At 39.3% G+C, this 17428-nt stretch overlaps 1 protein-coding gene across 3 annotated transcripts in view; it reads left to right on the plus strand.

Moving 5' to 3' along the window:
• Positions 1-329: 329 nt before the first annotated feature.
• The window catches only part of EGF (epidermal growth factor), a 57789-nt gene continuing 40690 nt past the window's right edge, over positions 330-17428 (plus strand). For all 3 annotated transcript variants that reach the window (XM_015625870.1, XM_033513833.1, XM_015625872.1), the window contains exons 1-5: positions 330-953; positions 10138-10269; positions 13610-13809; positions 14792-14973; positions 16303-16533. In XM_015625870.1, coding sequence (XP_015481356.1) covers positions 827-953; positions 10138-10269; positions 13610-13809; positions 14792-14973; positions 16303-16533 — 872 coding nt within the window. In that variant the 5' untranslated portion in view covers positions 330-826. The remainder of the gene's footprint in view (positions 954-10137; positions 10270-13609; positions 13810-14791; positions 14974-16302; positions 16534-17428) is intronic.

Genomic DNA, 17428 nt, shown 5'->3' on the forward strand with positions numbered 1-17428 from the left:
TTCTGGTGGTAAAACACACTGTGATATTAAGAGGAATGCAACTAATCATGATTGAACAGGAATTGAATAAATTTGCCTACCATCTCTGTGGAAAAAAACTTAGCTGGCAATCTGCAGGTACTTCTCACTCAGGAGGCGTTGCTTTTCTAAAGAGACTGTATTTATTATGGGTGGCTGGATATCTGCATGCTGGCTCAGTTCCCTGTAGTAAGGAACTGACCACATTACTATTTGCAAACACAGGGTTCACTCAAGTGGTACTAAAAAGAGAAGAGGTGGGGCAAGCAGAGCTTTAAAAAGAAAAGAGGAGTCCATCCAAGTCTGAATGTAAAAAACAACTGTGTGTCGGAGAAGGACGGTACCTGGAGATTTTGCTCCCTGCACTCCACTGAGAGCTGTGCTGAAGATTTTTCCGAATTCTCTGCTTTTAAGATTTAAACGGCAGCTTTGTCACGAGGAAATTTGAAGTGATCCTTGCAAGCATGGCTTTAAAGCTGTGTTAAATTTGTGGCAAGAGTGTCAGGCATTTCATACTTGGCTTCCAAGAGAGAAAAAAAAAAAGAAACGAGAGAGAGAAAAAAAGCCCTGATGTGTGTAGGGAAGAAATCTCCCAGGAATTTCTTCAAGGTTGTAGTCAGACACAGTAAGGTCTAAAGTGACAAGAAAAGCAAGGCAAAGATAAAACTTGAAATTGTGATAAGATGTCTGAGTCTAAAGTGGCAGATTGCAGAAAACTTTTGGGATTACACATGCTCATCTTGTCCTGGATATGACTGAATACAAGCTAGTTTTTCTCTGGTGACAGCTCAAAAACCCCCTCAAGATTATGTTTCTCTTCCTTGTTGCTTTTTTGCCAGTGGCTTTTAAAATTGGTTTTGTCAGCCTCTCAGCTCTGCAGCACTGGAACTGTCCTAATGGATACAGATTAAAGCCTGAAAACTCTGCTTGTATAGGTAAGTTGCTGAACATTCCCAGACTAAGAAAACTGAATATGTATTATCTTAATTTAGCTTTATTATTTTTGAAGAGTTTTTTTTATGGATTGTTTGTGTGTTGTGCTGGCAGAACTGATAAATCAACTTCTCAATATCTGCACTTCTCAATTTACACTTCAAAATGATCAAACTCCTTTTTTAATTTTTTTTAATTTTTCGGTTTTTTCCAAGAAATCAGCACTTGTCTGTTGGTTTAACTATCAAAAAGCAGAATAAGTTTTCTTATGTTCATTAAGTGATATGAACTGTTCTCCAGTTACCAAAACTCCTTGACATAGCTTTAGTGTCTCCATAGTTTCATAGTACATGAGCATGCATATTCATGCTTCAATATATGTGAAGTTTGAGTATAGGTGCATTTTTTATTTCTGTATACGTATATAAAGTGTGTTTTAATGATTTTGTATCCATTTAGATGTGTAAGGTAGATCTTATATTGATCTGATATGATCTGATATTACCTAGATCTGCTAGGTAATTTTAAAAGCTGTTTTTTCTGTGCCTATTATTACCCATAGATGTGTGTGCTCATAGCAATAATGCATCTCATACAATACAGGGACAGCAGGTGTGCTTTGTACTGTGGTAGGGAGGCCTGGGAGAGATGTGCAACACTGACATTACTGCAATCATCTCCACTGATTTGGAGCATGTAAAATTGCAGGTTCCAATTCTTCACAAAGTGCAAGACAAAGGATGACAGAACACTTCTCCCTCCCCTGCTACCATGAGGTCCAATTTTTTCAAGAAATCCAGAGCCAATGAAGTTGTGAGCTTTGTAGTTAGGAGATGAGAAAATGCTCTGAAAGTATTCAAGCAGCTCCTCATACTTGGAGTTAATGCTTTTGCCTTGGATTCCTTGAGCTTCAGAGGCTCTGACTCAGTTCTTGTCACGATTCTAGTGATGTAATAACAGGTGCTTGCTCTGTGCTTGCTGCCAAGAAATACCATCTCGAAAGCAGAAAATGGAAGCCTGCATGTTAAGTGCTGTCATATTGAGGGGGGAGGAACTGGGCATTTTTTGTGCATAAATTGTAAACCTGACTGAAGGTTTACTGAGAGCCAAACATACCTAGGATACTCCTTCCCTGATGCTTCAAATGAGTTCAAATGAGAAGCACACTTCTTAAAATTATCTCCATATTACCACCTCTTACTATGCTTGCTTCACGTTGAAAAGCACTCTCAAAGTGCACAGACTGGACTCCCTTTAGGCAAACTTAAACCAGAGGGTGTTCCTGTAGGGATCATCTTTCCTCTCTGCTGTTGGTGCCCATTTGGTCCATGGGACCAGCCTAGACCTGGTTCTCTGTAAGCTGAGGCTGAAATACACGCAGTGGATGTGCCGTATCCTTAGCAACCGTTGCTCTTTACACAGCCTTTCCTATAGATCCATTCCATTTGCTAGCATGTACTTAGCTTCCAAGAGCTGATTAGGATGACCATTAGTTATGGCTTCTGCATTACTGGGTTTCCCAATTAAGAGCTTATGTATAATGGGAGAATCTTACTGAGATGAAGGGAATTGCTTGGCTGTTGTTTAATGAGTCAAATAACCCACTCTAAATGTTAACATGCAAAAGACTGCAAAGGCTTTTTTCTTTTATTTCCAGTGGAGATATCTTGCATAATGATGCTTATTTCTCTTCCATTAATGAAGATATAACCTGCCCTACATTAAGTCTTTCCTGTTGAAAATTAGCTGCTGTATGAATGGAGGACTCTAGATAAAGCACTGAAACAGATTGGCCAGTAGCTCAGCAAACTCTCCATGAAACAGCAGCAGAAGAAATCTGCATAAGGGCTGACGTTACTGTGACATACTCTGAGCAATTCCACATGACATAGAATAAATGAAAAATGAGATGCATTACGGTTATTTTTCAACTGCAGACCCCTGGATTGCAGGGGATTAAGCAGAGGTGAAATTTTGACATGAAATGTAAGCCTGAAGGATGTTTCAGTGTAAGGGATTTCCCTTTCTCTTTCCTCCATGTACTGGATACACAACCGATGTTCTGACCAGAAGACCGGATGTGTGATATTCTAGTTCAGTAATTATGTGAGACAGAGGGTCCAGTGGAAACAAGTGGCAGGAAGCTGGAGGCAGGCTTTGAAGGTAGTACTGGAGATGAAAGTGGTGAGTGGGAGATGTGATTCATACCACTGAACTGTGAACAATGACAGCAAGCTGAATCGTGGCTTGGCGACCATTCTTGGCGAGCTGTAATAGATACAGCAATAGCAATTGCAATCTGAGGCTGTGGTGGCAACCTGCCAGCCATAAGGACTCCCCTGAATTGAGAAGGTGTCTGCTCTTTGTCAGTGAACTGTTACAAGTGATACTTGCCAGAATGTGTGTAGGCTTTTCTAGATCTGTTTTCCACACTGTGGCTTCAGACTAAGGTCTAGGTTGTCTTCTTCCTACATGGCTAAATAGCACACTCCTTAATTAGCTCCTTTTACTTCTATGGATATTCAAAGATCAAAGACCTCCTCATCCTCTGGAAGTATAATGAAATCTAACCCTAAATGTCTCACATAATTTTATACAGTTATTTTAAGAGAGATTGTTTGAATCCTGACTTGGTATGACAAGACAGAAGGGGCCTTTCTGGGGGGCTGTTAGTCCCAAAACAGCTAGGCTTATAGGAAAGAAAGTATGGGACAAGAGATCACAAGGACAGAGCAAAACTATACTGATGAATGAATGTGTCAATATATTGACAAGTTATGGTAGAATTGGAAGCACTTCTGCAATTTTTGACATGCTATCTTGCATTAATAGCTTATTTTAAGATGCTATGAAGATTGTGGATCAGTCACATTTAATAACTCATCTTTCATGGACCCCAATGGAAACATAGAAGCTTCTACCTCTGAAGAAAAATAGTCTAGCCTACAAAGAAGCTATTATTTGTAGCATACGTGCATAGCTGGTCCCAGGAGAGCTTTGATTTGTAACATATTTGACAATGTAGGCAAATGTGGTACACCAGAGGATGGGCCTGTGCCTGATGGAATCAGTTGCACTGATGCACCGCGTTAACATCAGTATTATTTATTCTTTCATGGTGCATAGCTTTCCCTACTCAAAACTGAAAAATTTTTCCTCATGTTTGTCTAAAAAAGGCCCTAGACCAGCCTCTTACATTATCAATTTTAGAATGGCTATTTATTCTTCTTAGTCTTGGGCTACCCTAGATAAATGTATTATCTTCTGGATACTGCAAGACTGGAGGTGTACTTTGGTTTCAGGGCTGACTTTAAATACTGTGTAAGTCTGAAAAATGAAGAAAGATAATAATTTTTAAGATACCCAGCAGTACTGTAAAAAAGCCTTGCAAGAAGGCAAAGTAAAACCCATATTATTGAAGTTTTGCCTAATCATAGGTTCTTAAACTCAGCACATCTCTACCGAATTCTGACATTAACTGCTCAGCCCTTGTTAATTCTGCAGGGCTAACATGCTGCGCATTCCTACAGAGCTACAGACTGCAACTGAAGGTGACAACTGCAGCTATCTAGGTCAGCTCCTTTGGTCAGATGCTTCCTTCTGTGTGTCAAGCTTTATACTTTCCTCCTGTTCACCTCTCTCCTACCACAGAGATGAAGGACATTAAGTTATTACTCTTTGTTTTACACCTTTAAATTCCCCTTAATTATCTAAATCCTGTCTTCACTTTATTCCATACAGCCTTCTGAAGACATGCTATTAAAACTTCTTGTCTGTATTCTGAGAAATATGAAATGCCAAAACCTTTTTAACTCTCCTTCCTTTCTTAGCAAGCATCTTATAAGGAACAGTAAGAGTCAATGAAATGGGCAACTGTTCACTACCCCTGTCATGACAGGGATAAACCTGATAAGATGTCTCTGCTTCCCTCTGTATTTCAGAAGAGCTGCAGTTGAGGTGTGTTTTTTCCTTATTTTCAGTAGCTGTCTTACAGCTAGCTCAATTCTTATTCTACTGATTTGGGGAAAGGAGCCTGAAAGTATTTTTACTGAAATAGTAGTCAGGAGTTCTTGAACATAGGTCTGAACCACAGACCACTTCACAAGAACATTCACATTCAACTGGATTCTGCTGAATGCGGAGAAATATTATCTTCAGCTGTAAAAACTTGGATCAAAATAGGAAAGAGGCAAATATGTTACAAGGAAAGACAGAAATGGCATCACCCATCACATGATGCCTAATACTGAAGGAGGCTAAGGGGCAGACTCCTGAGCCAGTGACTACTATTGAAAAACTCATTGTTTTACCCAGTGTAAAACAGCAGTTACTAATTTTGAATTCTGTTTTAAAATAAAACTGACTACTTTTTAGTACCTAATTTGAAATCTGATTTTAAAGGGAGCTGGATGACAGTACTTGATGATGATGCCTCATGGCCTCTGTCTTTGAAAGGCAAGCCAGTAATAATAAGTTGGAAGCTGCATGATCCAGGAAGTAGAGGTCTATTTTGTATCTACTAATTTACACATAGAATTTATTTCACATAGAATTTATTTCATAGGCAGATTTTTTTTTTCCATTCTAGTGAGCAAACACTTGGGATTGCAGTTCAGAAAGATAAAAGAAAAAGATATTGTAGTTCCTGGGGATCTTTTTTATCCTTTCTCCACAAGATGTCTACAAAATGATGATACAATTTAGATATTTTCTAAATTGTAATTAAATTCTAAGTTTGATTCTATTTTATACTTGATAAATCATATGTTCTCACTTTCTGTCATATCTGTGACATGATCATCTCTGGGCTGGAAGACACCAGGAGTTGTAACCCCCTCATTGTATTCATATTGTATTTCTTACCATCGTACACGAGCATTTCACAACTTCTATCCTCTCAAAAATTGTGAGTGATCAGGTTGAATTTTAAGCCTCATTTAAAATTGGAGATAAAGGGTACTGAACTGTGCATCATCTGCTTCATGGTGACCTGCTGATAGTTGGAGTGTCTTTTTCCATTTCTAGCTATCTTCTGTCCTCTGAGCTGGATGCTTTAAACAAAATAGATAAAAGCAATGGGCTGCTCTCTTTGTCACCCAGATGAAATTCCACATTCAGCCTTGTTGAAAAGGTTATGGTGATGGCTGGATACAGTGGTTTGAGTTAATCATGAGTCCAACTCAACAGGAACTAGATTTGCATGGGGTTATTTGAGTGTATGTATCTGCACGTATACTTTATGTATATAATGTATGCATTGGGGGCCATAATGAAATTCAAGTTCTGGCTCACTGTGGTTTCTCTGTGTCCCTGCCAGGCATACTAATGCTTCAACCTTCTGCAACCAGAGCCTTTCTCAGGACTCTCAATAAAGTAGTATATTTGTATGCAAAGTCTTTGAGAGCTGCCAACATCGTGATGACATGATTCATCGTTTTTTGCTGATTCTCAAGGCATTTTTTGCATAAAGAAGTCTTTGAGAACTAAGCAGAACCTCATTCTTCCTTTCAGGGCTGGCTGTCAGGGCACTGCAGACAGCTTTTGTGCTCGCTAAGCCGATTTCTTTCACAGGGTAAAGTTCCCACTGGGGGATGTGGTTGCCAGGACACGTAAAACAGCTTCAACAGGATGCAACTCCATGCTTTCCTTTGGCACTAAAAGTGCAGATGAAGGCACTGCTAGTTACACCTGATGGATGGTTTTGTGATTGAGTTCTCCTAAACTTTTAAAACCAGTCTTTTCTTGTTTGTTTTGTTTCAGGGTTGGTGGTTTGATTGGTTGGTTTGGGTATATTGATTGGATTTTTTATTTTTTTTTTAATTTTTTACTTTAAACAAGGAAGGGAGGGTGTTGAGCATAGGATCCTCTTCCATTGTTAAAGCCATAAAATCCAAACATTCACAATGCTGTGGCCTGTTTCACAATAACACTGTGTCTCTTGGCTCTTGCTGCTTACTGCTGGAAGGGCACAGTCCAGTGTCTGAGCTGCCTGTGGCCACTGTGGCCCTGCTCCTTTATTGGGCTGTTCTCCTTCCACCAGAGCCATTCTTTAGCTGGAGCCATGGCTTGCTTTTCAGTATGTGTGTGATTTGCTTTACTAAGTGAATTTTGGTGGTGATGGAAATGGACATGCTGATAACCCTGAAATCTCTTCTAGTCCAGTTACTGGGGAAGGAGTGTAAATTCCTGTAGCCTGATCAATCAATGCTCTTGTTCTTGGAGAGTCAGTTTTGTACACTTATACAAAGCTAGAAAATCCCCCCTGGAAATAAAAGGTCATTGTCCTTTTACCTTGGTCTGTTGCTCAGTAACCTGTGTTTGGTAAAGAATGTCTTCCCAGCCTGACTTTGACTTTAGAATATTCTCTGCCTTCAGGGTTTTCCTTGGTAGCTAGTTCCCTTAGTGATTCACCCTCCCTTCTAAAAGGGGAATTTAATGTCTGCATTTGAATTTCCTGGCTTTAGTTCTCAGCTATCAGTGCTTGTTAAATTGTTCCTGAAAAAAGATTATAGTGTTTTTTAGAAAATCTGCTACTTTTTCTTTGTGAAGGTATTAATTTGTGGTGCTTAATCCTTCTTCCAAGCTTCTTTCTGATAATCTAAGTGTTCTGAGCTCTCGAATTTTCTCATAGAAAGGCATTTTTCTTTACCTTCAGATCAGGCTTTCTATCATTGCTGTATACACTTTATAATTTTTCATGATCCTTTGACAACCTTTATCTGAGAAAGACAAACAGCATGCAAATATAGTCTGACCACTGCCATATAGAGGAGTAATTTTTTTCCCCCCACAGTCATTAATTTCGCCTGTGTTTATTTGTGTTGTTACTTGAATTTTCTTGCCCAGTAGCATGCTAAGAGGTCAGCTTTCTGTCCAGTATGAACACAAATCCTTCTCAAAGAAAGCAGTCTTTCAGATCCAATCTACAGGCCAGGCCTAGTTTTTTAACTCTTAGTTAATGTGTTCTTTGTTGTGATTGAATAACAGCTCAGCGGTTCTTCACACTGCTTAATCAAGCAACCTCCCTCTTCAGCAATCCTATATCTATGCAGTTTCCTTTTTCACCCATACTTGTGATTTCTACAGAGAAATAACTTCAGGTTCATTTAGCAAGCTATTAATACAACCTATTATAAACTATTTACTTATATAAAAGTATATTGACAAACATAAACTGCATTATCAACCCATTCTCACACCTGCTGTGGTGCTGGTGGCTGGATCAGGTCAAGTGTCCAGCTGAGTCAGTAAGTTACCTGATTTAAAACCAGTGCATCAGGGAGAGAGGTAAACAGTGTTCATGTCTAACACTGGCAGCTGCTGGACAAGGAGCTGAGGTCACCACAGCCCTCCCTTTTGGGCTATCAAAGAGCTCTTTAGCTTCAGTGACATCCAGGCAGTCTTTGCCAGGAGTATCTAGTTTAAGTGGTGAGCTGGAGCCCATGGTGTCTGTAGCCCATTAACACACTTCTAAGCCCATCAAACTTTCCTAGAGGGGATTTGGAAGAGTTTCTCTTTTAATGCTGTGGAGAATGGAATGTACAATCCTAGTACATGTGGGAAAATATGCTCCTGAAAGCTGTTTGTTTGAAGAAAATTGTGGGTTAGAATTAGAGAACTTTATGGAATTACATTGCTGAAAATGCTTCTGCCTTACCCTTGTAAACTGTTAAACAGAAATCAATTGCATTCTGATTGCATTTCATAGGTTGTCAAATTGTTTAATCTGCTGTTTGGAACACAAACTTGTGGGAAAACGCTGTAAACAATACGGAAGCTTTCTCTAGTCGGTACAGACAGGTGTCTGAAGAGCACTGACATTCTTTTTGAACACCTTTGATACTTGGGCACAGTGGAAACCCCTCTGAACACTTTTTGCTACACACAGTTTCTTAGAGCTCTTAAAGGAGCCTGGCTTGCAGAACCACAGGGTGTCAGAGATCTGGTTGTGTAGGTCTCCCTAAGTTGCTGAGAAAGTTTCTTTCAAAGTCTTTTGTGAGTTGGTTAAATTGCTGTTCCTTGTAGTCAAGGTGCCCTTCTTTAAACTGAGGGAATTCTCACATAACACACACAGACCTAGTTTTGTTTGTGAACCCACGTCCTTTAGTGACTTAGTCAAATATATCTCTTTAAAACAAAATGTGTTGAGTACTTTATTCCGGCATGTGTTGAGTCACATGACAAAATACAGAACAAAAGCCACTGAAATCAGCTAGAACTTGGGCAAGAAAAAAGCTGCTCCTTAGAGCAACCATCACACAGTAGCTGAAAAAGGAAAGTATACAAGGAATATACCAGCATATGGTACTGTCAGACATTAAGTATCTTGGGAAGTAACTATCAGTGTTTGTTTTCAGCAGGAACTAAAATTTATCTCAATTCTGTGGGACAACTATCCATGGTACTGCGAATTTCTTTTCCCCTTGGTATAAACTATTCTCCTCAGTGGTAAACTTTTTTTTTTTTTTTAATAGATTCCTTTGTTTAGGACTTAATAATCATTTCCTCAAGCCATGATAAAACTCCATAAATACATCAAATGTCTTTCAATTCCTAAAAGTTCTAGCCTAACCTACCAGTTAAAAGACTAGTTTATAATTAATTTGCTCAGTGCCTTGGTTTGGGCTTGTTTCTGTCAGAATACAGAGGGTATTTTAGTGTTTTGTATATCTGTTTGAGATTTGACTCAAACAAAAGTGAGCTCAATGTTGAACTCAATGTGGTGACAGTCTGTTTTCTGCCTTGCTGTTTTGCAAATTCTGTTAATTTGCTGGCAAAATAATTACTGTTGAAAAAGGGATAAAGATAGAAGGAAGCAGCTGCAAGCAGCATTTGCATAGCAAATTATAGCACAAATCAAGACAAGCCTGTTCCCTGTGTTTGAGCAATTAGAGACCGGTGCCCAGACACTGGGGGAAGGGTAATTTCACTTGAATGTCAAAAAACCCAACACCCTCTAAAATCACTGTGAATTTGTGTGACAATGATAAATTAACCACACCCCCCATAATTCTGAAACCAATGTATGAAGCAATACAGCCATCATAATTTCATTCTTTAATGATGGGATATTGAATTTTGTGACAATTTATTATTAGGAAAGTTTGTCAAAGATACTCTTTCTCCTTGTTCTTTGCTGACTTTGCTAGCTGAATTTTCCTGATCTTTTTCAAATACCTATTTCAGATATTGATGAGTGCCTTGAAGGTGGTTTGGGGACCTGTGGCCAAACCTGTATCAATATTCCAGGGTCATACATCTGCTCCTGTTTGCCTGGCTACTCCTTGGGTATTGACAAGCATTCTTGCTATGTGAACGGTAAGGACATTTCCTTTTTTTGATAACTGAAAAAGGGCTTTAGAGATTCAGTTAGCACTCCTTTTCAAAATGAACTGTCCCTGCTGGCCCGTGACTGGGGTTCTCTGGTTTGCTGACAGACAAACTGCCTCTGCTACTGTGTGGGTAAGTGGCAAGGCCAAAAGTGGATGCCATAGAAGAATGATGGTGAAGAATGTAAACTATGGTGGTTGAAAGATGAATGAACATATGAGAACCAACAACTAAACAATTACTTCATGTTTGCCTTCTCTGCCAGTTTAAAACTGTAAACTCTCTTATCCCATCCTTACTTCCAAGAGGACATGGCAGTACACACAATTCTGCTTCCAGTCTGTTTGCCTTGGTGTCTTTCCAGTATGTTTAGGTTCTAGGGGCAGTGCTGTAAAATTAGAAGCAGGAAGCCCTTATTCTTGACTTCATCCATGCTACTGTGGGTTATTTCTCTCTGTTCCTCTGACCTGAGTGTATAAATGGATTTTTAAATGTGGGAGATGCATTTAAATTTAGAAATTTTTAGCTCTTCTAAGAGGAAAATATTTGCAGTTACAGTCTTTGATTAACCCTCGTTTTGTCCTCAACTGATGCTACCCAGGGGAAAAAAAAATGAGTTGGATTTTACTGATTGACTTAACCCTGTACTGCTTCTAGAGTATGAGGTGGGAAAGCTCTGAAGTTCATCTCTTACCTCTGCACTTTGATTTCCTGAATTCCTGGCTTTGGCTCCTATCTGGGATACACCATAGCTCCCTTCTGATCCAGGACCTCAAGTTTTCTACTTTTTGTCTAGTATTTACCTGTGACTATCTTGCTAATGCAGAGATGGGATGTGGCAAGGCACGTGTCTGACCCAAGAAGTGGGAGCTGTACTTGAGTCCCCGTGTGTGTAGATTTTGGGACCATGAACACAACCAGAAGTGTTCTGTAGAGCACCCAAACTCTCACCAACACAATTATTTTAGTCCAGGCTGTAGAATCATCAGAATTATCAGCAATGTGTAACTCACAAAGACCCACACTGAATTTTCTGTGGTCCTGCCTAAACTTCCCTAGCTCCTTTGCAAGCTCACCACTTCTGAAGTGAAGTGAAAACAAATGTGTTGCTTCCCAGTGATATTTGTGCATGCCTATCTTTCAAAGAACAATCTTTCCTTCAAATTGGAGTACTTCAACTTTTTAACATGTTTTTACTAACATTTATAGTAACAGAAGAGAGTGACTATGAAGCTACTGTGATGGATAAGGAACCCTTCAGTCAGGTATAAACCCTTATGTGGGGAATACACCAGCTGAAATACCCTCATGTTTTAAAGACAGAAAGATCTTTGGTGCAGATATGGTTTACCTGATAATTAAACCCCTGATAAAACTGAGTCCTAAATCTGACTGGTGCCTCTGAAGTAAAAGTTAGATTTGTTCAGTTCTTGTTCCATTTAGAGACCTCATTCACAGGCACCTGGCAGGGAACATGGGGAGTGGAAAGAACAAAACCAAAGTGTATAAATATTCTTGGTCGACTAATTGGCAAAAATGCAGACAATAGCTGTCAAATCCCTTAGATAAACCAGCCTGGCTATTCTTCAGCTTTCATTTACCTTTTAAATGAAGCAAGTCTTCATTGTTCAAACATGTGGCTGCTCAGATCAAGTAGCAGCAGAAAAGGGAGTAATTAAAATCCTGTAAGAGCTGCTATAATTAGGTGATAGCTTCAAAATTTGAGATACAAAACATTCTGCTAATAGAGAAACAGTGTCCTGGCCATCTTCCCTGTGAACAAGATAAAATTACATCTTGGGTGCTCATCAGAACTTTCTTCACTTGAAGAAACCAAAATTTGTCTCCTTCCTCTGCTTTACAAGGAGAAAAGAACCTTGCAACTATGAAGGTGAAGCATCTGCCTAAATTTTGTGGAAGTGCTTTTTGTTGAGTTTAAAGCCTCAGGTTTCATATGGAGAGTAAAGATATTTAGTTAAAAAAAGATGGGAACCTTGTCAATAAAACCAGTTTAATTTTCAAATGTATATGTGTAAGAAAACTGGAATGCATCCATTCCCAATAAATGAGAGTTACATCTTCCTTGTGGAATAATTCAGCAATTGATTACACAGGCTTGAAGGCTGTCCTTCTGTTGATCTACCAATAATTGTATTTCAAAGTCAGGTGGTTTGAGAACTACTTGTATGCCAGGATCTGTTTTAGGCAACCATGTTATAAAATTGCAATATTGCTAACGCAATGGAATTTATGTTTTGTATGGTTTTTTTAGTAGTAAATTAAAGAATTGTCTCGATGTCCACAAATATGTGTATATTTATTTATTTATTTATTTATTTATATAAACAAACCAAAAAGAAAACAACAAACCCATGTTTATTTTCAAAATGGAAGTTAAAATGTGTTGGTTACATAAGAACTGCTTTCCTATATGCCCTTGACAGACAGCCTAAATGAAAACCCTTGTGGTCTGGAAATGTAGTTAAGGTTTCTTGAGCAATCTTAATTGTGCTCTCCAGTAATACCCTAAAAATAACATAGAGGATTTAATAAAACTGGATCAGCCCCAATCATGATGCCATACTTATTGTACTTCGATACTTTTCACCTTGTTTTAAGGTTGTGTCAAGGCTATTGGGACCATCCTAGCTGCTCATCACTTTCATCCTTAATTGGTTTTCCTGACTGTGGGGCATAATTGGAGCTCCTTACATTTTAACATATTTTATGTTAAGTTAATGTTGCATCCTAACCATTTGCTCACTACAGATAGAGTTTTTGTCTGCACAAAGTTGTTGCTTTTGAGCTTGTCAGAGTTTTAAACACAGATATTTTCCTTCAGCCTTCTGCAGCACAATAAATCTCCTGTCTCCGGTTTCTTCCTTTGCTATGTCTTAGGATCTTCAATTTCCCTTTTTGGATAATTAAAGGGAGACTCCAGGCTACCTCTCTGTGATAAATTCTTGCCATAGCACAACGGTTCCAAGTACATGGGACATCCACAGCAAACTTCTTTCAACCTCAGTTGGCAAGCATTCAGCAGTTGTTCTGACCTCTGACTGGTCTGTAGAATTTGGGATAAGTGGTAACAACCACTGTAGTTTCTGTTTCCCAACTTAGATTTTTGCCATAATTTCAGCATTAAATGTGTAAGGACAATTACATTTATACATTACTGTTTCTTTGTGATACACCTAGAAAGTTGTTAATAAGAAATGAGACAGATAAGTCTTGAACTTTCTCTTTGACTAATATGCTACTGATGAGAATTTAATGCAGCAAAAATCGAATTATTATCAATTCATTGGTCTCATTTTGTTTTCTCCAGACCCAGCACCATTTCTGCTTTTTACCCATGGAAATGCCATCTTTAGAATTGACACTGAAGGGACAAATCATGAAAGACTGGTTGCTGATACTGGTCCATCAACACTTATGGATTTTCATTATATAGAAGAGAAAGTGTATTGGGTAGACTCTGAAAGGCGACTGCTTCAAAGAATTCACCTAAATGGCACAAAACGAGAGGTAAACTAATCAGTTCTTTGGAATTCTCCTAGTTAATGTGTGTAAACCCCTCTATGGAAACCATCTGCTCCTTGGGTGCAGTTCTGCCTTCACTGTTCATTGATTACCACTTTACTTTTGCTGTTGCAATAGTTCTGATCCTGAGCCCAGGTTGTTTTACTGGCATTCACATTCAGTACATACAGTATTTCCTGTGAATCAGGTGAAGTTGAGTTAAAAATGAAGGAGAGGAAATTCAGACAAACTAAGGCTTTGTAGACATTAATGTTTCTATCAGTTATAGATTATTCTTTAGCATTACAACTTTGTCTTCAAGATTATTGTAATGCAAGCTCACACAAATGCTATGAGAAGAATGTGCTTGAATTCCTACTCATTTTTTCTCAAACCTTTTATTGGTTTCTATGGTTGCATAAAAGCTTTTAGCACTTTATTCCTTGTTCAGGAAAAAAAACTGTGCAGTTCATTGCATCTGGCTGATTAAGAAAGGCAGACAGGCTGTTGTGGCTGAACTTTATTGATGTGAGAGTTCTTTTGTTTGAGAGAGTTTGCCAGTATCATTTACCTATGTGGAGTTTTCACTCATGTATTTTAACTGACTTTAAAGGATCAGGGTTGGTCCAGCAGCAGTGTGTTAGGAGACTTCCATCTGTAACAGTACAGGCCTGGCTGTTTCAGAGTGTGCCAAATGTGAAAAGCTGTAGCTAAATGTTTTGTATTTAAAATACAATCAAGTGTATTTCTTGTGCAGGTTTCTCCTTTTGCAGGGAGTCACTCTGTTCAGAGGGTGTATGTGTTAAGTGCAAAGACCAAATGCAAGTGATGAAAGAAGAAGAAATAGCTACAGGTCTGAAAAAAATGAAGCAGACAAAGGAATTAACTGGAAGGTTTCAGTTGGATATTCTATTTCCTGGAACAAAAACCAAATTTAGAGTTGTCATTAGGATTCCTCTTGTCAACTCTTTTTTTTTCTTGTCTACAGAGACTATGTTACATAGACAAAGGCATTTCAGGATTTGCTATTGACTGGATAAATCAAGACATTCTCTGGGCCAACAGAGAGAAAGGCACCATAGAAGCAACAGACATGAATGGGAAGAAACGCCGAGTTCTTCTAAGAGCTGTTGGTCGTCCCACAAAGATTACCATTGATGCTGAACAAAGGTAATTTTAAAGGGGTTAGTAATATCCTTGAAATGGACTCCAAAGATGTAAAGTGCTATGATTATGGTCTCAGGGAATCACAGAAATGGGTTGGAAAAGACTGTAAAGGTCATCTAGTTCCAACCCACCCACCATAGGCAGGGACACCTTCCACTAGACTAGGCTGCAAAAGTCTTATCTGACCTGTCTTGAGCAATTCCAGAGATGGGGCATCTACATCATCTCTGGGAAATCTATTCTAGCACCTCAGCACCCTCACAGTTAATAATTTCTTCCTAATATCCATTCTAAACCTACCCTCATTCAGCAAAGTTTCTGTGTAGTATTGGAGAAGCAAAGGGAATGATGCCTGCAAATGCTGGGAGTCACTTGTGCTCCAGACCCAGCACACTTAGAACATAAATTGGCATGTTTTCTGGAAAAATAGTCTAAACTTTTTTGTTCTGAAACAGTTTGCTGCTGTTTCACTTGTTCCTTTATCAGTGTCTCTGAATAATGGCTCTGAATCCACTGTTGCTGCTTAGCATCACCAGTAGTCTGGCCTTCATAGAGATGTTCCTTTCAACTTCAAGTAACTTACATTGAGAACCATCCTCACATGTGAGGCCTGGCTTCTCAAGGGTTACAAGTATGAATCATCACAGTGGTCTCTCCATGCTAATTTCACAATTACACAAAAAAAAGCCTCTTGCATTAAAAAAAAAAAAAAAAAAAGAAAGAAAAAGAGAAAAATACGCTTGAGCAGAATTTGAAATGCTTCTGTTTTGTTTAGCAAGAGCATGCCTTTGTTGCCACTTTTGATTTGCATTAAAGCTGCTCAGCAGTGTGTACAGTTATTTTAATATTAAGGTTCATGTGTCCTTTCCTGACACATTTGTACATAAACCAACCTTCTGATTAGCAGCACTGCTAGTATTCTTTGGAATCTTGCCGTATCAGCAGGATTTAGGGCCTGGACATCAGACCTGCCTTTCCTCAAATTTGCAGGAGCTCCTCATAGATTGGAGGTTATTCCAGTTTCCTAGACTGACTTCATGGCTGAACAAAGCAGAGAGACAGACAGTAGTGCTTGGTGGATAAGCTGGGCTGATTCCTGCTTCACCTACTTGAGGGAAATTGCTACTACCTCTAGTAATACTTGTTTCTAGTGTCTCCACCAGTACCAGTAGTTCTAGTACCATACTGAGAAATTTTGCATACCAGAGCAACCAAATAATTAAATAAAGAGTGTGTAGCTGTGATGTGATTTTGCAAATGTAGCATTTGTTTGTTGTGGGACTTTTGTTTGGTTTTGTTTTTTTTTTTTAAGCATGCCTGTCTTGCCTGCAGGCTGTTATTTGTGTCTTCAGATGGTACAGTTTCCAGCATTCACCGAGTGCCCCTCAGTGGAAATGATATGATAAATATTTTAAAAACCACAGAAAAAATAAAGGCCATCTCCCTAGATTTGATTGACACAAGGCTCTACTGGATCCAACACGACCTCGGAAAAGAGATTTCCCATATTGGATCATGTGACTATGACGGTGGAGCCGTTCGCTTCCTCAGAAATTCTGTCCGGTGAGTTTTTGTCAGAAATGAAACATTCATTTCAGAGATGCAGTTAAGCTCTCTCCCTTATTCTCCCTTTTACTGGGTCAGTTCACAACATGAGGAGTATGAAGCGTAGAGCAAATGGCCTGTAACATTAATGATGAGAAAATGGAAAAATGTCGCTGTTATAAGGATAATACTGCCACTCAGCGCTCTCCATCTTCCAAGCTTTTAGCAAATGATATCTAATCCTCAGAAATCCTCTCTGAGTGTTTATTAGTGGCCTTTTTCTGCAGATAGAGGAGCCAAAAGGAGAGATTAAATGATTTATCCAAGGTCACAGGGGGTGAGCTCAGGTGTCTGAGCTGTGCTCAGGAGACTGAATTCCATCCTCATCTAAGCCTGTTGTCCTCCTTAGCTGCTGGGTGGGGAGGCTTGGCCCTGTGCTCAAGGCTCTCCAGAAGCATCAGCAGATGTGGTGAGAACTGTGTTGTGCAAGAGAACTGTCCCACCCCAGTGGCAGTGGCTGAGGGGGCTCTTAGACCCATGTCCTTTTGGTCTTTGTGCAATGCAGGGGTGCAGGTGCACAGTGGTGGCCATGGGGTCAGTGAGGGGATCAGGAAAAGGCTGACACCGCCGTGTCTTTCATTATGGTAGGTCACCATGTGTGGAAAAGGGATTTCCAACAGCAAACTGACAAAAATGATGGCCTGCTGATTTAAATATGCAGTTCACCATTTGTGTGTGATGAACACAAAGTTGGCTTTTCCTACATTGCCAGAGTCACTGGATTTTTCCTTACTTTTTTTCCCTTTCTCCTTTGGGTTGGTTGTTGTTCACTGGAGCATTAATCCTTTAGCCTGGATGATCTGCAATCTCAGTTTTCCACCAGGATTATGTACTGGAAAGTGGAAGACAAGAT

This window comes from Parus major, chromosome 4 (assembly GCF_001522545.3).
Source record: "Parus major isolate Abel chromosome 4, Parus_major1.1, whole genome shotgun sequence".
NCBI classification, from domain to species: domain Eukaryota; kingdom Metazoa; phylum Chordata; class Aves; order Passeriformes; family Paridae; genus Parus; species Parus major.